Below are 22,198 nucleotides of genomic sequence, written 5' to 3'. Positions count from 1 at the left end.
CTGGGTGTGGTGGTGAACGCTGACGCCTGGAATCTCAGAATTTGGGAGGCTAAAATAGGAGGACTGTAGGCTCAAAGACAGCCTCAGCAAGTAAGAGACCCTCATCAACCTAGTAAGAGCCTGTTTCCAAAATACATACATACAAGCCGGGTGTGGTGGCACACGCTTGTAATCCCAGCGCTTGGGAGGCTGAGACAAGAGGATCGCACAGGTTCAAAGCCAGCCTCAGCTACTTAGTGAGGCTTTCAGCAACTTAGTGATACCCTGTTTCCAAATAAAATATAAAAAAAAAGTATGGGAGTATAGCCTGGAGGTAGAAAGCCTCTGGGTTCCACCCCCAATACCACTAAAAAATTTTAAAAAAATAAAAAGAATTAAAAAAAATAAAAACTTAAAAAAAAAAAAACACACAAAAAGCCGGGCATGGTGGTGCACGCTTGTAATCCCCGCGCTTGGGAGGCGGAGACAGGAGGATCGCGCAGGTTCGAAGCCAGCCGTGCTGGCTTAAGAGACCCTGTTTCCAAAAAAAAAAAAAATAGGTCTGGGAGTGTAGCCCGGATGTAGAAGGGCTTCCAGGAACCCCAGTACCAGCAAAAAAAAAAAAAAAAAAAAAACCCACAAAAATACAAAAACAAAATACATACATACATACATATGTAAATGAATAAATAAACAAACAAATAAAATAGACAGGAGGATCACGCAGGTTCGAAGCCAGGCTTGCTGGCTTAAGAGACCCTATTTCCAAATAAAATTATAAAAAAATATAGGTCTGAGAGTATAGCCCAGAGGTAGAAGGGTTTCTAGGAAACCCAGTACCACCAAAAAAAGAAAAAGTACAATATGTTTCTTGTACACCACTGTCCAGGCGCTACTCCAAAATTTGTACATACATCATCTCATTTAATTAACTCCTTACTCTGTGAGAGATTTATTATTATCCTTACAAACAAGCTGAGAGAGGTTCTTTAATGGCCCAGCGTCAAATTTCTAATAATCAAGAAGCAGGATTAAAACCTGTCTGCCTTCATAGCCGGACCCCCTGCCGGGTGTGGTGGCGCACGCTTGTAATCCCCACGCTTGGGAGGCAGAGACAGGAGGATCGCGCAGGTTCGAAGCCAGCTGCGCGCACTGGCTTAAGAGACCCTGTTTCCAAATAAAAATGTAAAAATAGGTCTGGGAGTGTAGCCCAGAGGTAGCAGGGCTTCCAGGAACCCCAGTACCACCAAAAAAAAAAAAAAAAAAAAAAAAACAAAGCCGGACCCCAGATACACTAAGGGTGTGAGCCCTTCCCTCGCAGCAGAGTGAAGTCACCTACTACTGGGGACAGAGAAGGGAGAGAGAAATGAATTAACCAGTTCATACAGCCTCACACTGGACTGAGGGAGGGTGTCCTGTGTGCCCAGGGCCATGATGATGACCGCCTGCGATCTCTCCGCCATCACCAAGCCCTGGGAGGTGCAGAGCAAGGTATGGAGTCCTCCTGACCAGAGAGGAGGGGAACCTAGTACTGCCGACGGCAGGTAATGAGGCCTGGGCTTTCCAGTCCAGACTCCTGGACGCACCCATGCTCCTCCACCTTGGGTGTTTCCAGGGACAACACACCTGGGGGTGGTGGGCAGGAGTGGGTGTACCTTTCTTGCTGAGCTGGAAACACAAGTGGGTAGGAGCAGGGGCAGGAGGACTGGGGCTGGGGCTTTGACCTGGTGTGTGTGTGTGTGTGTGTGTGTGTGTGTGTGTGTGTGTGTGTGAGAGAGAGAGAGAGAGAGAGAGAGAGAGAGAGAGAGAGAGAGAGAGAGGAGGTGGGCTCTGTTGCAGGTAGCTCTGCTGGTAGCTGCTGAGTTCTGGGAGCAAGGTGACCTGGAGCGCACGGTGCTGCAACAGAATCCCATTGTGAGTAGTCGGGACTTTGGGTTCATGTTAGGTCATTCTGACCAAGGGATACAGTGCCTGGGTTAGAGATGTGTGACCTTACTATAGGGATGACCTTTTTCTAATGCAGTGCTTCTCAAAGTTTGGCCTCGACCATCCTCAGCTTCATTCCTTGAGAGTGGGGTGAGATATAAACTCACAGCCCCTCTCTAGAGCTTTTTTGAGTTCAATCCCCAGGAAGGATGGGTCCCTCTTACTACCCAGTGCAGTTAACTCTTTCTCTCCTCTTGACAGCCCATGATGGACAGAAACAAGGCAGACGAACTCCCTAAGCTTCAAGTCGGCTTTATTGACTTCGTTTGCACCTTTGTCTACAAGGTAGGACCCTGCCTTCCTCAGACCCTAATAGATGCCTTTGTTAAGCCGGGAAGTCCCAGAAACATCAGGGATAATAATAATAAAAACAAAACTGGCAAAGGTAGTTAGGGGTGCTACTTTACAAAGCACTTCCCATCTAATGGCAGTGGATCCTCAGGACAGCACTATGGGGGCTGAGTGACTGTCTCCTCAGGCTGGAGCTTGGTGCATCCTCACAGTTCAATATATAGTTGTGGGTGAAATGACTCAGCATGGTTTCAGCGAGGGGAGACACACAGCTAACGTGCGTGGCCTCCTAACTTCCCCAGCTGGTGGAAATGTCCTAGGCCAAACTCGTTTGGCAAAAACACAATCTGGAATTTGTCTTAGAGTTTTGGTTCAAGGTTAAAGTCTCCTTCTTGAGAAATGCACTGCTCCCAGCTCTGCCTCTGCTGTTTACCTCCCCTTTTTAATTTTATTTACACCCGAGGAGATGGAGGTCAGAGATGAGTAACGACATAGCCAGTGTCATTGGACTCAGCTATGAAGCAGGATTAGAGTCCAGACTCCTGACCCCCTCGTCCAGGGCTTTCTGCTCTTTGAGTTGTCTGTCCTCCTCTGCGAGGAAGGAGAAGTGTGAGTGCTCCCAGGGGCACAAGGCCTCTCTGGTGGAACACAGACCACTCGGGCTCCTCTGGTCAACGGCGCTGAGTAGCTGAAGCTAGAAGACTGGGCCCAGTGCTCGACCTGCCTATCACAGTGCCCGGGGCAGGTACTGTAACTTTCCTAATCTCTGGCTGAAAGTGAGCGCTGCTGGTGACCTGCCCAAAGTCACACAGTTCACAGTGAAGCCCAAACCCCAACCCAGGCAATTCTGAGCACAGCTGATTCCGGCTAGAACTCAGCCATCGTGGGCCCCCAGCCCCTACTCCATCCAGCTGCAGCTCAATTTCTTCCCCTACAAATGGGGGAGTGACGAATCGTGTTTTCTCGCTCACAGGAGCCTCGAGGATCAAAGGAGATAAATTGCTTCATTAACTGTAATGTGCTGCACTCAGGGTGTTATCTCATCCTTAGAATTGTAACAGTCCTCGAAGGTCATCTTCTCTGCACCCCAATCTCACTCAGCACCTATTTCCTGAGTATCTTCGTGTCCCAGGCACTGGGTAGGCCAGGGCAATCCCAGGGGACATGGTAACCAATGTTCCAGCCCTCTCCAAGGTGCCAGTCTCTGGGTGAGGCCAGGAGGGAGGCCTTAGGAGGAAGCCAGGTGTGGTAAGAGTGTCCCATAGGAGATGAGATTTACCTAGCAGGTCAGCTGAGGTTTCCTAGAGGAAGTGACCTGGAGTGCCTGAGGGTCGAGATGGTGAAGGGCAGGGACACCAGGCTGTGGAGGGTGTGAACGCTGAACGGGAGGAAGGGGATAAGAGGAGAGGGATGGTATGTACTGGCGGCCCTGCGGAGACAGCTCCAACCCAACGCAGAGGCTGCTCACTCCAATGCCCCACATTTCCAACGGTGCCGCTCCTTGAGCTGGGCTCTGGTCGGCCCCGAGCCAGAGCTCACCCTGTTTCCCCCAGGAGTTCTCTCGCTTCCATGAGGAGATCACCCCCATGCTGGATGGGATCACCAACAACCGCAAAGAGTGGAAGGCACTGGCCGATGAGTACGAAGCCAAGATGAAGGCGCTGGAGGAGGAGAAGCAGAAGCAGCAGGCAGCTAAGCAAGGTCTGTGAAGGGCAAGACAGGGGTCCCGACCGCCATACACTCAGGAAGCCGCCTGCCGGGCCTGGGTTATCGTCCCCATTCCGGGTAGGAGGGCACTGAGGCTGCCAGAGGCCCAGTGTCCTGGCCAAGTGACACTGCCGGTGTCCATGCCTGGTTACAGACTGAGTCCTGGGGACACTCCCGGCCTCCCAGCATGCACCAGCCAACTAGCTGTGGACACACGCCCCTGCCCCGGGCAAAGGAAGAAACCTAGAAGGAGAAGTTGGAGGGAATTTTAGCTTTGGATTTTTTCCAGCTTTGGACTGGACATTTGCATTCTAGCTTTACCATCAGGAGCCTTTTCTTACATACGACAGTGACAGAGGGCTCCCTCCCTGACATGATGCCCTCCTTTGGTACTACCATTAGAAAGATTGTCCTTAACTCAAATGGTTCTCTTGAAGCCTCCATCTAGCCAAGGATGGAATTTGTTTATTCCAGCTCTTCTCCACTGGCAGCCTGGGTGCCTCCTCTATAGTCATTTCTTAGATTATTGGCACTGGTTTCTCACAGGACCTGGCTTCTAATCCCTTTCTACCAGGCCCTTGCCCTAGCATGCCAGGCAAATGCTCTACCAGAGCTATGCCCCCCCCCTGCATTTTTTTTTCCCAGGCCTGGGGATAGAACTCAGGGGCATTTGACCTCCCAGCTACACCTCCTGCCCTAACTTTTTTTATTCTTTATTTTTGAAACAGGGTCTCACTAAGTTGCAGAGGGCTTCACTAAGTAGCTGAGGCTGTCTGTGAACTGCGGTCCTCCAGTCTCAGTCTCCTGAATGCTGGGATTACAAGCATGTGCCATAACACCTGGCCCCTGAATTTTTTGTTTGTTTGTTTGTTTTAGTATGGGATTGAACTCAGGGGCATTAACTTCTCCTCTAAGTATACCCCCGCCCTCACCTCTTTTTTTTTTTTTAAACAGGGTCTCCCTAGGTTGCTGAGAGGCTCACTAAGTTGCTGAGGGTGTCTTAAAACCTGTGATCCTCCTGTCTTAGTCTCCCGAGTGGCATCACAGGCGAGTGTCACCTTGCCAGGCTCTTTGCATTTTATTTATTTATTTATTTATTTATTTATTTATTTATTTATTTATTTGTAGTACTGGGGATGGGACCCAGGGGCATTCTACCTCCAAGCTACACCCCCAGCCCTATTTTTTTAATTCTTTATTTGGAAACAGGGTCTCACCAAATTACAGAGGGCCTCACTAAGAAGCTGAGGCTAGCCAAGAACCTGTGATCCTCCTGTCTCAACCTCCCAAGTACTGGGATTACAAACATAAGCCATCATGCTCAGCTCCCTGCATTTTTTTTTAATATGAATGTCCTGTCCATATTTTGAAATTGGTATATTTCAAGTTTAAAAATCCAGATTCCCAGCTTTTCTCTTTACAAGGTCAAGGTCTGGCCATATCAGTTCTGCATTTCTGCATGACAAACGGCTACAGCTTAGTGGCAACTGCCCAGGGATGGGGCTGTCTCCTGTTTGTCAGTTTCCTGCACTCCTGGAGCCTCCCAAGGGTGCCAAGGGTGGGTTGCCATTGACATCCTCTTTGTGCTGTTTTTGTTTTTTTTTTTTCTCTTTGGTGCTGGGGGTTGAACCCAGGGGTGCTCTGCCACTGAGCTACATCCTAGCCCTTTTTAGTTTTTATTTTGAGTCAGAGTCTCATGACCTTGAACTTGCAATCCTCCTGCCTTCTTTGCAGCTGGGATTATAGGTATGTGCTACCACATCTGGTGTGTTGCTGTTTCTCTTAGAGAAGGGGAACATTCTTGGCTCCCCTGGTTCTCCTGACACTGCGTATCTACTTGTTGGCTCTGAAAGCCCTTAAGTTTGCAACTCCTGGTGCAAAGCAGTTGAAAGGGGAAAATGACCGACAGACCGCAGCCTCCTCTTACCTGCCATGTTCTCTCTGGTCTGATTGCAGCGGCCTCTGGAATCCCACCTGGGGGCAACCCCAGTGCTGGGGGTGCACCTGCATCCAAGTCCTGCTGCATCCAATAGCTGGACCACGCTGCTGCCGGACAGAAAGTCACCATCCTTTCAGGGGAAGAGATCACCGAAGCCAATGGAAAGCCACGGTCTTCAGGAGAGTCATAGGATTGAGAACTGATAAAAAAAAATTAGCTTACATCTTATTTAGTGACTTTTGAACATCTTTTCAGCCCTGAGAATATTCTAGATTTCATAGACATCAATTTAACTTTTAATTCAATGTCAAAGTTACCTGTTTGCTTAGAGACATTTGTTCTTTTTTTTTTTTTTTTGTGGGTCTGGAACACAGGAGCATTTGACCTCAGAGCTACACACCCTGTCCTACTTTTTATTCTTTAATTTGAAACAGGGTCTCACTAAGTTGCGGAGGACCTCCCTAAGTAGCTGAGGCTGTCCTCAAACCGCAATCTTCCAGTCTCAGACTCCCTAATGTTGGGATTACAAGCGTGTTCCACCATGCCCAGTTTATTTCTAATGTTTTATTGTAAAAGCTTCTGATCATTCTTGAATGTAGAAAATTGTACATTAAATCTCTAGGTACCCATCACCCAGATCTGGAATACCAAGATTTGGCCACATTTGCTTTGTCCTATATTTCTTTTTCCATTTTTTTCCTTAGTGGAAAGGTTTATTTATTTATTTTAAAGAAAATTATTATTATTAGAGAAAGAGGGCAGCTGAGGGAGCAGGGGAGGAGAGACACATCTCTCTTAGCTGAAGGATTTAAAGGCAAATTTCAGACAGAATCTTTTGCACCCCTGCATTATACATCTTTAAAGGAATAAAGGCATTTTCTGACATGGCCACATTATCACATACAGCAGGTGAACACCTCCTACCTGGTTGTGGCGTGTACTGTGATGAGCCTCAGAACAGCCTTCAGTAGACAAGTCCTTCAATCAAGGGCTTGGGGCTCCGGTAACTGTGAACCCAGTGCTGTCAGCAGATAGCCCTGAGGGTCAGCCCCTCTGGGGGTTTCCCCAGTTGCATAGAAACTACATTTCCCAGGGTGGCCTATGCCTGATGACTGACTCATGCCAAGCAGAAAGGCCTGACCACCTGGGGACCACTCTGCAAGCCCATTCTAGCTCCAGGCCTCCGGTGTGACCCATCGAGGCTACTGCTAGGCTCACAATGCTCCCAGCTTCTCCTTCTGCCCACGCTTACTTCTTCCCCTTCCCTTTCTGTCCCTTCCCCAGCCCCTCCTTACAAAACACCCTGCAGCCCAAATCCACTTCAGAGTGCTTCCCAGGGTTCCAACCTGTGGCACCAGCCCTAAATCAGCTTTCCCCCACTGCCACAAAAATGTAGTTAAGGGTTGGTTTGCTGGAATCCCATCAAAACAAATTTCATGCATTGAATTTAATCATTGTTTGTTTTTCTTTAGTTGTTTGTTTTTAGAAAGGTATACTTTTTGTTCTTGGATCTTCCATTGATTTCAAGGAAGAATAAATTTAGGTTAATTATTCTCAATTATAGACCTTCTGTTTCCATTCATAGGAATTCTGTTTGGTTTAAGAAGAGATAGAAGCCAGACATGGTGGTACATGCCTGTAATCTCAGTACTTAGGTGCCTGGGACAGGAGGATTACAGGTTCAAGGCTAACCTTAGCAATTTATTGAGACCCAGTTTCAAAGTCAAAATAAAAAGGGATGAGGATGTAGCTTGGAGGTAGAATACCCCTGGGTTCAATCCCAAGTATATATATATATTTTTAAAAAAACAGAGATTATTTCTTTAAAACCAATCAGATAGCCAGATACAGTGGTGCTCACCTGTAATCCCAGTACTTAGGAGGTTGACAAAGGAGAATCACAGGTTCGAAGCCAGCCTCAGCAACTCAGTGAAGCGCACATCAACTTAGTGAGACCCTGTTTCAACTAAAAAATAAAACAGGGCTGGGGTGTAGTTCAGATGTAGAATGTCTCTGGGCTCAATCACCAGCACCACAAAAGAAAAAAAATTAGATTATGCTTTGGGGATTTTGCAACGCCTGGGAGAATTAGTATGTATCATAGTAACTGATGCTGAAAGTAGCAAAGGAAGGCAAAAGTTGAAAATGACATGCTGAAAAGTTGGTGGCAAGTTTCTGCTACCCTTGTCCAAATTCTCATTTTCTTTTTTCTTTGTTTTCTTTTTTGTAGTTTTCCGGTTTTATTTTCTATTATCTTCCTCTTTCCAGCTTGTTTGTTTGTTTGTTTGTTTGTTTATTTAGTGGGATGAGGGATTGAACCAGGGCCCCCTGAGATACACCCCCAGCCCTTGTTATTTGAAACAGGGACTTGATACATTGCTTAGGGTCTCGCTAAATTGCTAAGGCTGGCCATGCTAACCTAGGATCCTCCTGTCTCAAGTACTGGTATTCCAGGGATGTGCCATCATTTTTGACTAGAGATAATTAGTTGGTTTTTGCAGTCCCGGGGATAGAAGCCAGGGCTTCTTACCATGCTAGGTAAATGCTCTGCTACTGAGCAATATCCCCAGATTTATTGACCAATAACTGACAAATAAAACTGATTTCTATTTAAGGTAGACAAAGAAGTTTTTTAAACTAATTGTCAAATATTTTATACTTAAAACTGAAAAACAGATCTAGCAAGGGGAATTAGAGTGATCTCAGAATCTCATCCTGTTGTATTCTATTGGGAAGTTTCCTTTCCTTTTTTCTTTCTTTTCTTTTCTTTTCTTTTATTTCTTTTTGCAGTACTGGGGATTGAACCCAGGGGCATTCTAACTTTAAGCTATACCCCCCACCTCATTTTTTATTCTTTATTTTGAAATAGGGTCTCACTAAGTTGTGGAGGGCCTCACTAAGTAGTGAGGCTGACCGCAAACCTTCAATCCTTCCTGTCTCAACCTACCAAGTACTGGGATTACAAGCATGCACCACCACACCTGGTTTGGGAAAGTTTCTTGAGAAGGGATGCAACTGGCCAAAGGTACAGACAACCAGGATTGGACCAGCAAATAAAATTTTATCAGTTAAAAGTGTACAATGAGAATTACTTATCTTTACAAATAAACAAGGCATGCTGTGAAAGCATATTTGTTTACAAACATTAAAAATATTTGTTAACTGCCAGGCATGGTGGTACACGCTTGTAATCCTAGTACTTGGGAGGCTGAGACAGGAGGATCTGGGTTTGAAGCCAGCCTCAGCAACTTAGTGAGGCTCTCAGCAACTTATTGAGACCCTGTTTCCAAATAAAAAAATAAAATAGGTCTTGGAATGTAGTCCAAAGGAGAAAGTCCTGGGTTCCATCCCTACTAACATAGACACACACACACACACACACACACACACACACACACACACACACTCGTTAACTTTTGGTAAGAAAACAATGTATAAAAGTATATAGCAAAAACATTAATCATCTCTAACTTTGGAAAGATCAATTCCAAAGCTTTAGCGTTTTTTTTCAGTCCCTTAATCAGAAATACTTACAGTGTCATGGTGCATGCTTGTAATCCCAGTACTTGGGAGGCTGAGACCAGAGGATCACAGATTCCCAGCCAGCCTCAGCTACTTAGTTTAGTGAGACCCTCCACAACTTAGTGAGACCCTGTTTCAAAATAAAGAATAAAAAATAGGGCTGGGGGTATAGATCAGAGGTAGAACATCCCTGGATTCCACCCCCAGTACCGCAAAAAAAAAAAAGAAAGAAAGAAAGAAAGAAAGAAATACTTGCAAAGAAGACAGAACTAATTCATTCTTATCCTTAGCATGGCTGTGAAAAGAGTTAAATTAAGAAACCAAGTACACATTGAAATGCCTGTGTTTAGAATGAGTCCAAATATTTGGCCATATAGAATATTATCATCTTCAAAAGGAGCAATTACAAAGGCTTAATAAGCAGTTATAAACCATAAGTACAAGCCGGGTGTGGTGGTGCACGCTTGTAATCCCAGCATTTGAGAGGCTGAGACAGGAGGTCTGCACAGGTTCGAAGCCAGCCTCAGCTACTTAGTGAGGCTCACAGCAACTTAGTGAGACCCTGTTTCCAAATAAAATATATAAATAGGTCTTGGATTATAGCCCGGAGGTAGAAAAGCCTCTGGGTTCCACCCCTAGTACCACACACACACACAATAATAATCACAATAATAATAATAATAATAATCCATAAGTACAAGTATTTTGATATTTTAGCCACTGCAAAACAAAAGCTACAGCATCAAGAAAGGTCTGAGATGTCTCATTTTTGTAGATTTAATTCAGTGTATTTCAGGTTAACTAAAGTTGACATCAAAATCTTTAAAAATATGCAAAACTTCATGTTAAAAAAATTCCCAGCCAGGTGTGGTGGCACAAGCTTATAATCCCAGTACTTGGGAGGCTGAGATAGGAGGATCACAAGTTTGTGGCCAGCATCAGCAACTTAATAAGGTCCTCTGCAACTTAGTGAAACCCTGTTTCAAAATAAAAAATAAAATAGAGCTAGAGGTGTACACATGCTCAGAGGTCAAATGCCCCTAGTTCAATCCTCCAGTACCACACACACACACACACACACACACACACACACACACAAAAGCTTTCCATGTTTCTGTAGCATACAGCATGCAACATGATTACAGAAGTTAAAAATTACTTTTTAACCTCCTATGACTTCAGTTTGGCAAACAGCTTTAGTTCCAAAATTGATTCATTCTTACTAAAATATAAGCCCTTATAAAAGGAATGTCTGTGTATGTAGAAATACAGTTTAAAGGAATCAGATAAATCGTGTGTGTGTGTGTGTGTGTGTGTGTGTGTGTGTGTGTGTGTTGCTGGGGATTGAACCCAGGGGCATTCTATTTCCGAGCTACACTCCTAGTCCTATTTTTTATACTTTATTTTGAAACAGGGTCTCACTTAGTTGCAGAGGCCTTACTAAGTAGCTGAGGCTGGTCACAAACCCGGATCCTCCTGTTTCAGCCTTCCGAGTACTGGGATTACAAGCGTGTGCCACCATGTCTGGCTTTTCAGATGAATTTCTTGAGTAGCCTTACTATTTCTTTTAAATTGTTCTGGAAAGGACCTCTGCATTAGCTTCATGGAAAAGATTAGCTAGCTTCTTGATCTAAGGCTAACACGGTGATCATTTGTCTAAGGCTAGAAAGGTACCATCATGATGTACACCATAAGGAGAGAAGATGAGGGCTTTTCCTGGAGCTGATAAAACTCAAGAGAGATTCTTAGAAAGTGACACAGTGGCAGCCTTTCCTGTTTTTTCCTTCCTTTCTTCCTTCCTTCCTTCCTTCCTTCCTTCCTTCCTTCCTTTCTTTCTTTCTTCCTCTGAGTTGGTTCTGGTGAAGGAGGACATTTTTGCTTTTGAAATTTTCTTACATCCCAGGCAAGTTCATGGAAAGTTGTCTTTGTTTTGTTTTGTTTTTGTGGAATGCCAAGGGCTTCTACCACTGAGCCCTACTTTTTTTTTTTATGGTGGTACTGGGGATGGAACCCTTCTACCTCCGGGCTACACTCCCAGACCTATTTTATATTTTTTATTTGGAAACAGGGTCTCTTAAGCCAGCAAGGCTGGCTTCAAATCCTCTGGTCTCCACCTCTCAAGTACAGGGATTACAAGCGTGCGCCACCATGTCCGGTGTCTTTATTTTTTTGAAACAGGGTCTCAGTGAGTTGTAAAAGGGCCTCGCTAAGTAGCTGAGGCTGTTCGCAAACTGTGATCCTCTGGTCGCAGCCTCTGGAATGCTGGGAGTTACCTTAAGTTGCCAGGCTATTTGCTGCTCTTCATTCTGTGTTACCTGTTTTTGGTGATCCAATTCTACTTTATTACCAATTAAAATAATTGGAAATTCATCACAATCTTTCACTCTGAGAATCTGTCTTTGAAACTTAGGCATTTCTTCAAAACTGCCTCTGTGTGTGACTGAAAAGGGCAGCGGGAGGTCCTGGCCTGTCCTTATTCTCTTCTCTCATGGCTCTAAAACTCTTTTGTCTGGCTGAAACTCTGGGATGCTCTGTTGTCTCTCAAACACTACTTAAGGAATCTTCAATGGCTGGATCATAATCTGTTACAAAATAGGACTGGATGAACTGGATGGGAGGGTTGACTTCACCCCACCGCCCACCACAAGCCAGTACTGGCTGGAGCAGTCCTGCCAGCCTGCCATGGCTGTGGGCAGGGCTCCCACCGCTCTGGGCCTGGCTGCTCCCACCGCTCTGGGCCTAGAAGTGTGGCCAGCGGGGGTCATGGGCCCCAGAAGCTGACTGGAAGGCAGTCAGAGGGGCAGTGTGGCTCCCAGAGCAGGCACAGAAGACCAGGTGAGCACAGGGGCAAGGGGGGCTGAATGTTGCCACCGGCGCCACTACAAAACTGCGATGTTTTGATAGACCCATACATTGTAGAAAATCACCGCGATCAAACTAACATGTCACCTCATGCAGTAAGGTCTCTTTTCACTGATGACACTGTTGCTTTCTCTTCTTTCCTTTGTCAGTGACTCACTGTAGAAACAAGGCCAATCGTCCCACAATCTGGATTTATCTGTTTTTGTGATAGTTCATGACACTTCTGGGGTCTCCTGTTTTCCTATAAATAGATACTCGCTCTAGAACATTTCTTCTTCCAAAGCTGAAGGGTTTCTTTTTCTTTTTTTTTTTCAGTACTGGGAATTGAACCCAGGGACATTCTATCTCCAAGCTATACTCTCAGACCTGTTTCTTATTCTTTATTTTTGAAACAGGGTCTCATTAAGTTGCAGAGAGCCTTACTAAGTAGCTGAGGCTGGCTGTGAACCTCTGATCCTCCTGTCTCAGCCTCCCAAATATTGGGATTACAAGTGTACGCCTGGCTTAAAGTTGAAGGTTTTGCAGAAGCTAACATGTTAAAGAGAAAAGGTTTCCCCAAACTATAAATAGCTGATCTAGTCTAACCTCCCTTTTTATATAAATGAGGAAACTGAGGACTTGTGAGGAGCTAGGGCTAAGCAGAGTTCACACATGGTCCCTGGCTACTCTCCAGAACACAGAGGACACAGTGTACTGAGCACATATGCCTGTGACTTTCACAGCAGATGGATGTGGGCTCCTGCTGCACAAGCCCAGCCCATGAAAGCAGGTCATGCCCGAAGAAGGATGAGTCTGGCCTCCCATTGTTTAACTCCCAAGCTATATTTTTATCCCTGTTGTAATGGATACTCCAAGAGCCTTTAAGCAGGGGGGTGGGGAGTAGGGGGATAGAATAATCTCTAAGCATATTACAAATAGTGATTAAGTGGCAGGGTACAGAGAGAAATAAATGTCTCCTAGGAATAGGTACTGATGCTGTTGCTTTTGGCTCTGCCACTATATTTCTCTGAGTCCCTGGGGCAGATTCCTTCTGTTTCTCAACTTTCTGAATCTGTAGACTGATGACCAAAATCCTTGCCATGCCTTTCACACGGGGCTCTGGTTAACACCAAATGAGACTGCATCATGAGGATCACAGTTAATGTTAATTAAGTGCTTATGATGGCCTAGATATGTATATGATTTGATCTTGCCCTCACAAACACCTTATAGGATAGAAACTTAGTAGCCCCATTTATTGCATGACAAGGAATAGATTCAGAGAGATGAAGAGACTCACCCAAGGACAACCAGCTAGTAAGTGGTAGAGTCCAGATTCAAAGCCAAGCAGCCTAACACCAGAACTCCAGCTTGTAACCATTTTTTCTGAACCATGATTTTCGGAGAATCAAAAATTTTGGAACATAAAAGACCTTTGACTTATATAAGGGAACTATCTTATTTCATAGTAGGGGAAACTAGGGCCTGAAGAAGTGGTTTGTCCAAGTTCACATAATACAAAAATTTGATAGAGCTGGGACTCAAATACCGGTGTTGACGCTCTGAATCTGCCATTCTATTTCTTGCACTAGGGGTAGGATTCACTCGGGAATTCCTGGTTGGAGGGGGTAGATGCCCTGAAGTGAATGGAGAAGCAGTCCCATTTTCCTGGGGATTTTTTGAGGTAAAGGAGGGTGGATATTAAAGATGGAGGAATAGAGGAAGGCAGTATGTTTCGGTTGCTCCAAGACTCAGAAGTCAACCAGCAGGAAGACTGCTTCTTGGCAAGAGAAGAAAGGTAGTCAGAACTTAACGGAAGAAAGACAGTCAACACAAGCTGAATTAGAAGCAGCACAAAGAGCAGAGGACCAGAAAGAGCTCCGTGTGTCTCATCTGGTGAGTGGAGAGGTGAGGTGGGAGCCATCTTGGTAAGCTTGTGCTGGAACTGGGGGCTGCCGGTATTTGGCAGCTCTGAGACAAACTCCAGTAAAGAAGAAGCTAAATTCTGTCAAGCCAGTCATTGCAGAGCACCAACATGAAAAAGCAAGCACATTCTTCTCTCTATGCTTGAATACATCAAGACTGCAAATTTCTAGATCTCCCCACCAGCCAAATACCCTAGCAAATTCCTGTGGCAGTAGCTGAATTTATTGGGACCAAGAAACTACAGACCCTTCCTGCAGGGACTCAAGTGGATACAACAGGCCTTATCAAGACCAGGAGTTTATAAAGTATCCCAGGAGTCTGCATGGCTACATGGCAGTGATCAAACTTGGGAGATCTATGAGTTTGCAGACCAACTCACAGAGGTAGGGGTGAAGGACAGAGTTGGATATAGCAGAAATATGAATCATCAGACAGTCTGAGGGACACTGGGTCAAGACCTAGAGTCAGCAGTCCTTCCAGCCCTAGTGGGGTGTTTGGGGTAAAATAACTCAGCCAACCATACAATGTTGGAAGGCTATAATTTCTTACCCAATGGAGTTTGAGTGTCATGAGTACTGATCTCACATGAGTGCAGATCCAGAACAGCAGTAGTGTCACTGGGATAATTTGATCAGCCATCCCAAAGGCTCGGAAGACTATAATCTCTCTCCCTGTAGAGTTTGGGCCTTGTGGACACGGATGCCAGTGGCTGACAGTATTTCACATGATTGTAACCAGCAGCACAATGGTAGTGTCACTGAGGCATTAAAGTTCAGCCAGCTGAGCCAGGCGTGGTGGCGCACGCCTGTAATCCCCGCACTTGGGAGGCGGAGACAGGAGGATCGCGCAGGTTCAAAGCCAGCCATGCAGGCTGGCTTAGGAGACCCTGTTTCCAAATAAAAATGTAAAAAAATAGGTCTGGGAGTGTAGCCTGGAGGTAGAAGGGCTTCCAGGAACCCCAGTACCACCAAAAAAAAAAAAACAGTTCAGCCAGCTGACCATGGTGGCACACGCCTGTAATCCTATTACTTGGAAATCTGAGACAGGAAGATCACAAGTTTGAGGACAGTCTCAGCAACTCAGTGAGATTTTCAGCAGCCTAGTGAGAACGTGTTTCAAAACAAAAATTAAAAAGGGCTGGGGGGGTGTAGCTTGGGAGTAGAATGCCCTGGCTTCAATCCATAGTACCTAATAAAGAAAACAAAAAATTAGCCAGCCTGGAGCAGGATCAAACATTACAATCTCTGGCCTTGCTGAGTTTGAGCCTAGAGACCATTATGAGCATTAAGCCTACAGCCAATCAGAGATTGCTGCTTACCTGCACTGGCTAAATTCTATTAAAGAGGCTCTGGGAAACTAACTCAAAATTCTGATTATATGAGACAGATTCAATGAAGCAAATATATAGCCCAGAACAAGACTTCCTATAGAGACAATTAATAGACAAGAGACTCTCACACAAAAAGGAAGAGGATGCCAACACAACAGAGGTATAAACCTAAGAGTCATGAAAATATGAAAAAAAAGATGAACAAAGAAACAACAAATTCCCACAACTCAATAATAAGAGAGTCCGGGAAGATGGCGACCGAGAAAAGCGGGGCTTAAGAGCTCCGCTAACAACAAATATCCATTACCACAAAATCAGCGCCTTTCATAGCCAGAAAACACCATCACCAGTGAAACAAAAAATCACCAGGCTCCAGAGAGAAAGCGGACTGAGAACAGAGCCACAGAGGAGATACACCGGCCTTGCGCCCGAGGACGTGGCAGACGCGGCAGAAGCGCCATACTGCCGGCGGCAGCGGCGAATTCACCAGACGGCCACAGCAAGCCGAGGTGAGCCACTGAGGAACAGCTAGGCGAGATTTCTCCGCGCAGAGAGCATCTACAGCTCCCAGTGGCCGAGCTCAGCACACGCTGCAGGGATTCAGAGTAGAAATCAAAATCAAAAAGAAAAACACCAGCCCCACAGCCGAGGGTGTAGCAGCGGCGCCATATTGCTACCGGCAGCAGCAGCAGCGAATTCAGCGAGGCCAGTACAGCTACATCTGCGTACTCAAGAACAGTGAGTCAAATTGCGGGCCACAGAGGAGAAATCCCTGGGACTTGACCCAGTGGGGAAGGGGCGGTGGCCGAGATATCACACCATAGGAGAACGTGCAACCTGGCACCCCCCCCCCCCACAGTCTAAAGCAGCCTCTATCGACTCTCTGGGTCGGAGACTCTGTGATAAAACCCAGTAAAGGAGTAGTGGGGTCTGAGATACTACTGACTCGAGATCCAGAACACCTTAAGGGAAGTCATAGTGACCCAAGGGAAGAACCCAGAGAAGGCACAAACATCCGAAATCATGGGAAAGAGGAATAATACTGGAGCAATGAATGCCCACAACCCCACAACATCAGAACCCGATAAAACAGAAAATCAGAGATTTCTAGAAGATCAAATCAGGAAAATAACTGTAGAAATAATAGAGGTGCTTCGAAAAGAACTCAGAGAGAGCCAAAAAGAGATAAAGGATGCAATTAATGAAGTAAAGGCCTCAATTCAAAGCACAAACAACCGATTAGACCACATGGAGAACAGAATCTCGCTCTTAGAAGATAAGCAATCCAAAAATGAAATCATAGTTTCTAATCTAGAAAAAAATATCCGACAGCAGGAATCTGATATTGAAGAAATATGGGCCCATTTTAAGAGAGCTAACCTAAGAATTATTGGAATAGAGGAGGGAAAAGAAAGTGAAACCAAAGGGATCAACAATCTCTTCAAGGAAGTAATAGCAGAAAATTTTCCAAACATAGAGCAAGAGGTTGATACAAAGGTCCAGGAAACTTATAGAACTCCCTTTAGACAGGATCGGAGAAGAGGATCCCCACGCCACATAATTGTCAAAATGACCAATGTGGAAGCCAAGCAGAGAATCTTAAAGGCAACAAAAGCAAAGGGCCAAGTGACATTCAGAGGCAAGCCAATTAGAATCACTCCAGACTTCCCAAACCAAGTCATGAGAGCCAGAAGGGCTTGGAGTAACATATTCCAAACTCTGAAAGAAAACAACTTCCAGCCAAAAATTTCCTACCCAGCAAAACTTTCTATCAAATTAGATGGAGAAATAAGAAGCTTCCATGACAAACAGAAACTGAAGGAATTTATGTCTTCAAAACCAGCACTAGAGAAAATACTCAAAGAGATTAACTACAAAGAAGAAATAGGTAACACACTCCAGAACTTGAGAAACAAGATTTTCCATCCAATAGACAACTAAGATTGGTTATCTGTGGAGATTCATTATTTATGTTAGTCTTTTACCTATCTCAAAAGGGTATTGTTTGCCTTTATTGTTGTTAATTTTTAGGATTTCTAGTTGGAATATTAATATACCTTCAGATATAGCATTTGGAAATATTTTATCCCATTCTATTAGTAACTGTTAACTCTGTTTACATTGTCTTTGGATATACAATTTTTTTTTTTTTAGGGAGTTTGTATACTCCTCTGTTGCCTGTGCCATTGAAATCATAACCAAGAAATCACTGCCAATTTCAATGTTGTGAGGTTTAATGACCCAGATTTTCTCCTAAAAGTTTATAGTCTTAAGATTTATATTTAGGTCTATTATCTATTTTGAGTTAATATTTGTATATGGGATTAGGTAAGGGTCCAATTGTATTCTTTTCCATGTAATTATTATTTTTTAACAATATTTAGTTAAAAGATTTTTATTTCCACCACCAAATGTTCATGGAAACCTTGTCAAAAATAACTTGACAATATAGGGAAGAATTTAGCTCTAGGCTTTTATTTAACTCCAATGGTTTATATATCTGCCTTTAGAACAGTACTACACTGTTTCAATTATTGTAGCTTTATATGGTTTGAAATCAGAAAATATATATCTTCTAGCTTTGTTCTTTTTCAAGATCGTTTTGGGTACCTAGAGTCCATATTCCATATTAGGATAGATTTTTTCTGAAAAATAAATATATAAATATATGATAGTTTCACCTAAAAAAAAATAGAAAAAAATATTCTCTGGTAAGAAAGAAAGTAAAAGGAAATATTGAAATGTTATCTTTAAGTCATCAAAAGCTTGGTATCAGACAAATGAAACTGTTACGTGAGATTATAATTTTTAATTTTGGATAATTTGCTATAATACTAGATGTCAACCACTAAGCCAAGCATGGGAAGGAGGGATGGGGAGGGAACGGGGTGGGGATCGGGTGGGAGCTGACTGGGCGATGTGTGCATGTATGTCTACAAAAGTTGGTATCCCACTATGATGTATGAATACAGTGCACCAATAAAATAAATTAAAAAAATAAAAAAAAAATAATAAGAGAGATCACTGATATAGAGCTGCAGAAAATGCCAGAAAGAGAATTCAGAATTATGACTATCCATATGATCAATAACCTTAGAAAGGAAATCTGAGAAAGTGTTAAGGGTATAAAAGAATTTATCAATGAAAAAGTTGAGGCCCTATATAGGAATCAAGAAGATAGCCTATGCAAAATGGAGACAATAAATGAAATAAAGTCCTCAATAAAAATCACATGGAAAATCAAGTCTCCCTCTTAGAAGACAGATCATTCAAAAGTGATCATACAGTCAGTAATATAGAGAAGACAATATATTACCAGAATATCCAAGAAATATGGGAGAATATGAAATGTTAAATTATAGATAACAGGCATTAAAGGAGGTCTAGAAGCACAAATCAAGGGCATTATAAATCTCTTTAAAGAAATAACATCAGATAATTTCCAAAATATGGAAAATGAATGTGCATCCACATACAGGAGACTTCAGCACTCAAGTAAGACAAGATCAAAGAACTTCTCCATGCCATATAATAATCAAAATGACTAACCTAGAGGTCAAGAGCAAAAGGACAGGTGACACTAGAGGATTTCTTAACCTAAATCATGCAGTCCAGGAGGGCCTGGGATAATGTACTCCAAACCCTAAAAGAAAACAACTTCCAATTAAAACTGCTATATCTGGCAAATATATCTTTCAAAATGAATGGAGAAGTAAAAAAAAAAAAAAAAACCTTTCAAGACAAGTAAAAAAACTAAAAGAATTAATGAATACTGAGCTGGCACTAAAGAAAATTAAGAAATAAAATACAAAGAAGATGCCGGGTGTGGTGACGCACACTTGTAATCCCCGCACTTGGGAGGCAGAGACAGGAGGATCGCGCAGGTTCGAAGCCAGCCTTGCTGGCTTAAGAGACCCTGTTTCCAAATAAAAATATAAAATAGGTCTGGGAGTGTAGGCCAGAGGTTGAAGGGTTTCCAGGAACTCCAGTGCCACCAAAAAAAAAAAAATATATATATATATATATATATATACAAAGAAGAAACAAGAAATAAATATGAAAGTCATGAATGAATTTCACCAGAATAAGCAACTAAGTGAATGAGAAATAATACAATATCAAACTGAAATATAACACAAAATGACAGGAAATAAAATTATCTCTCATTAATAAGTTTGAATGTCAGTGGTCTAAGCTTCCCAATTCACAGGCATAGATTGGCAATGTGGATAAAAGACCATACTGCAACTTTTTTTTTTTTTTTTTTTGGTGGTACTGGGGTACCAGTACACCTATTATATATATATATATATATATATATATATATATATATATATATATATTTTTTTTTTTTTTTTTAGTGTTTCATTTCTTTTTTCTTTTTCTTTTTTTTTTTTTTTTTTGGTGGTATTAGGGGTGGAACCCAGGGGCTTTCTACCTCCGGGCTATACTCCCAGACATATTTTATATTTTATTTGGAAACAGGGTCTCACTAAGTTGCTGAGAGCCTCACTAAGTAGCTGAGGCTGGCTTCGAACCTGTACGAGCCTCTTGTCTCATCCTCTCAAGTGCTGGGATTACAAGCATGCACCACCACGCCTGGCTATTTTTTATATTTTTATTTGGAAACAGGGTCTCTTAAGCCAGCAAGGCTGGCTTCGAACCTGCACAATCCTCCTGTTTCCACCTCCCAAGCGCAGGGATTACAAGCGTGCGCCACCACGCCTGGCTTATATTCCAAGTATTTTCTACTTGCAAGAAAGTCACCTTACAGGCAAAGATATTTGTAAGCTAATAATAAAAGGATGGAAAAAATATTCCATGCAAATGAGGATTGAAAACAAGGAGGAATAGCAACTCTCATCTAACAGAGCAGACTTTAAGTCAAAAATTATCAGAAGAGATAAATCAGGTTCTTTCTTTCTTCCTTTGAAGTACTGGGGACTGAACCCAGAGGCATTCTATCTCCAAGCTGTACCCCTGTTTTTTATATACCTATTTTTTTTTTTTTTTTTGGTGGTACTGGGGTTCATGGAAGCCCTTCTATCTCCGGGCTACACTCCCAGACCTATTTTTACATTTTTATTTGGAAACAGGGTCTCCTAAGCCAGCGCCCGGGGCTGGCTTAGAACCTGCGCGATCCTCCTGTCTCTGCCTCCCAAGCACGGGGATTACAAGCGTGCGCCACCACGCCCGGCATTATACCTATTTTTTATTCTTTTTTTAAAATTTTTTATTTTTGGTGGTATTAGGGGTGGAACCCAGAGGCTTTCTATCTCTGGGATATACTCCCAGACCTATTTTATATTTTATTTAGAAACAGAGTCTTACTAAGTTGCTGAGGGCCTCTCTAAGTAGCTGAGGCTGGCTTTGAACCTGTGCGATCTTCCTGTCTCAGCCTCCCAAGCGCGGGGATTACAAGCGTGCGCCACCACGCCCGGCTATTCTTTATTTTGAAACAGGGTTTCACTAAGTTGTAAAGTGCCTCACTAAGTAGCTGAGGCTGGCTACAAGTTTATGCTCCAATGTGGGCACATCCACTTCTATAAAACAAATTCTTCATGATATTAAGGCTTAGAACTCAACACAATAATATTGGGAAACTTCAACACACATCTCACACCACTACTAGATGGACCTTCTAGCCAAAAGATCAGTGAAGACTCTTCAGACCTAGAGAACACTACAAACCAAATAGACCTAATAGATATACCCAGAATATACCATCCAAAAACAGCTGGATACACATTCTTCTCAGTTGCTTGTGGACACTTTTCCAAAGTAGACCATATTTTTGACAATAAAGTAACAACAGCAAATCCAAAATATGTAGTATAATCCCCTGCATCTTTTCAGATCATAATGAAATGAAACTAGAAACCAACAACAGAAATACCCAAAGGAATTAAATAAATGCATAGAGATTGAATGATATACTTTTCAATGAGGATTGGATCAGAGAAGAAGTAAGGGAAAATATTTCTAGGATTAAATGTAAATAGAGAAACAACATACCAAAATCTATGGAACACTATTTATTTATTTATTTATTTATTTATTTATTTATTTAGTGGTACTGGGAGTGGAATCCAGGGCTTTTCTACCTCCGGGCTATACTCTTAGACCTGTTTTATACTCTATTTGTTAACAGGGTCTCACTAAGTTGCTGAGAGCCTCACTCAGTACTCAGTAACTTCAATCTGTGTGATCCTCCTGTCTCAGCCTCCCAAGCGCAGAGATTATAAGTGTGCACCATCATGCCCAGTTTATGGAACACTTTAAAGGTGGGTTTAAGAGGACAATTCACAGCATTAAGTGCCATATAAGGAAAACAAAGCATCACCAAATAGCCAACTTAATAATATACCTCCAGGCCCTTGAAAATATGAACAGACTAATCCCAAGGCCAGTAGAAGTCAGGAAATAACTGCAATCAGAGCAGAAATGAATGAAATGGGGAACAACAACAACAACAATCAAAACAAAACATCAACAGAACAAAAAGCTGTTTTCTAAAAAAAAAAAAAAATCAAGTTTGATAAACCCTTAGCCGACCTAACCAAAAATAAGAGAGAATTGACCCAAATTACTAAAATAAGAAATGAAAAAGACATCACCAGAGACAGTGGGGAAATCTAAAGGAACATGAGAAACTCTTTTGAAAAAGTTATATTCCA

The 22,198-nt window shown here is 43.1% G+C and overlaps 1 protein-coding gene across 2 annotated transcripts in view; it reads left to right on the top strand.

Annotated features, from left to right (window-relative positions):
* Nucleotides 1–5,996, top strand: part of PDE6A (phosphodiesterase 6A) — a gene marked incomplete at both ends in the record, with an annotated part of 84,786 nt that extends 78,790 nt beyond the window's left edge. For both annotated transcript variants that reach the window (XM_080698206.1, XM_080698205.1), the window contains 5 exons: nt 1,407–1,470; nt 1,819–1,893; nt 2,167–2,250; nt 3,810–3,957; nt 5,920–5,996. In XM_080698206.1, the coding sequence (XP_080554332.1) occupies nt 1,407–1,470; nt 1,819–1,893; nt 2,167–2,250; nt 3,810–3,957; nt 5,920–5,996 (448 nt within the window). The remainder of the gene's footprint in view (nt 1–1,406; nt 1,471–1,818; nt 1,894–2,166; nt 2,251–3,809; nt 3,958–5,919) is intronic.
* Nucleotides 5,997–22,198: the final 16,202 nt, after the last annotated feature.

This window comes from Muscardinus avellanarius (genome assembly GCF_963383645.1).
Source record: "Muscardinus avellanarius genome assembly, chromosome: 7".
NCBI lineage: Eukaryota > Metazoa > Chordata > Mammalia > Rodentia > Gliridae > Muscardinus > Muscardinus avellanarius.
Note: the sequence above shows the minus strand (reverse complement) of the source record. Positions and strands in the feature narration are given on the sequence as shown.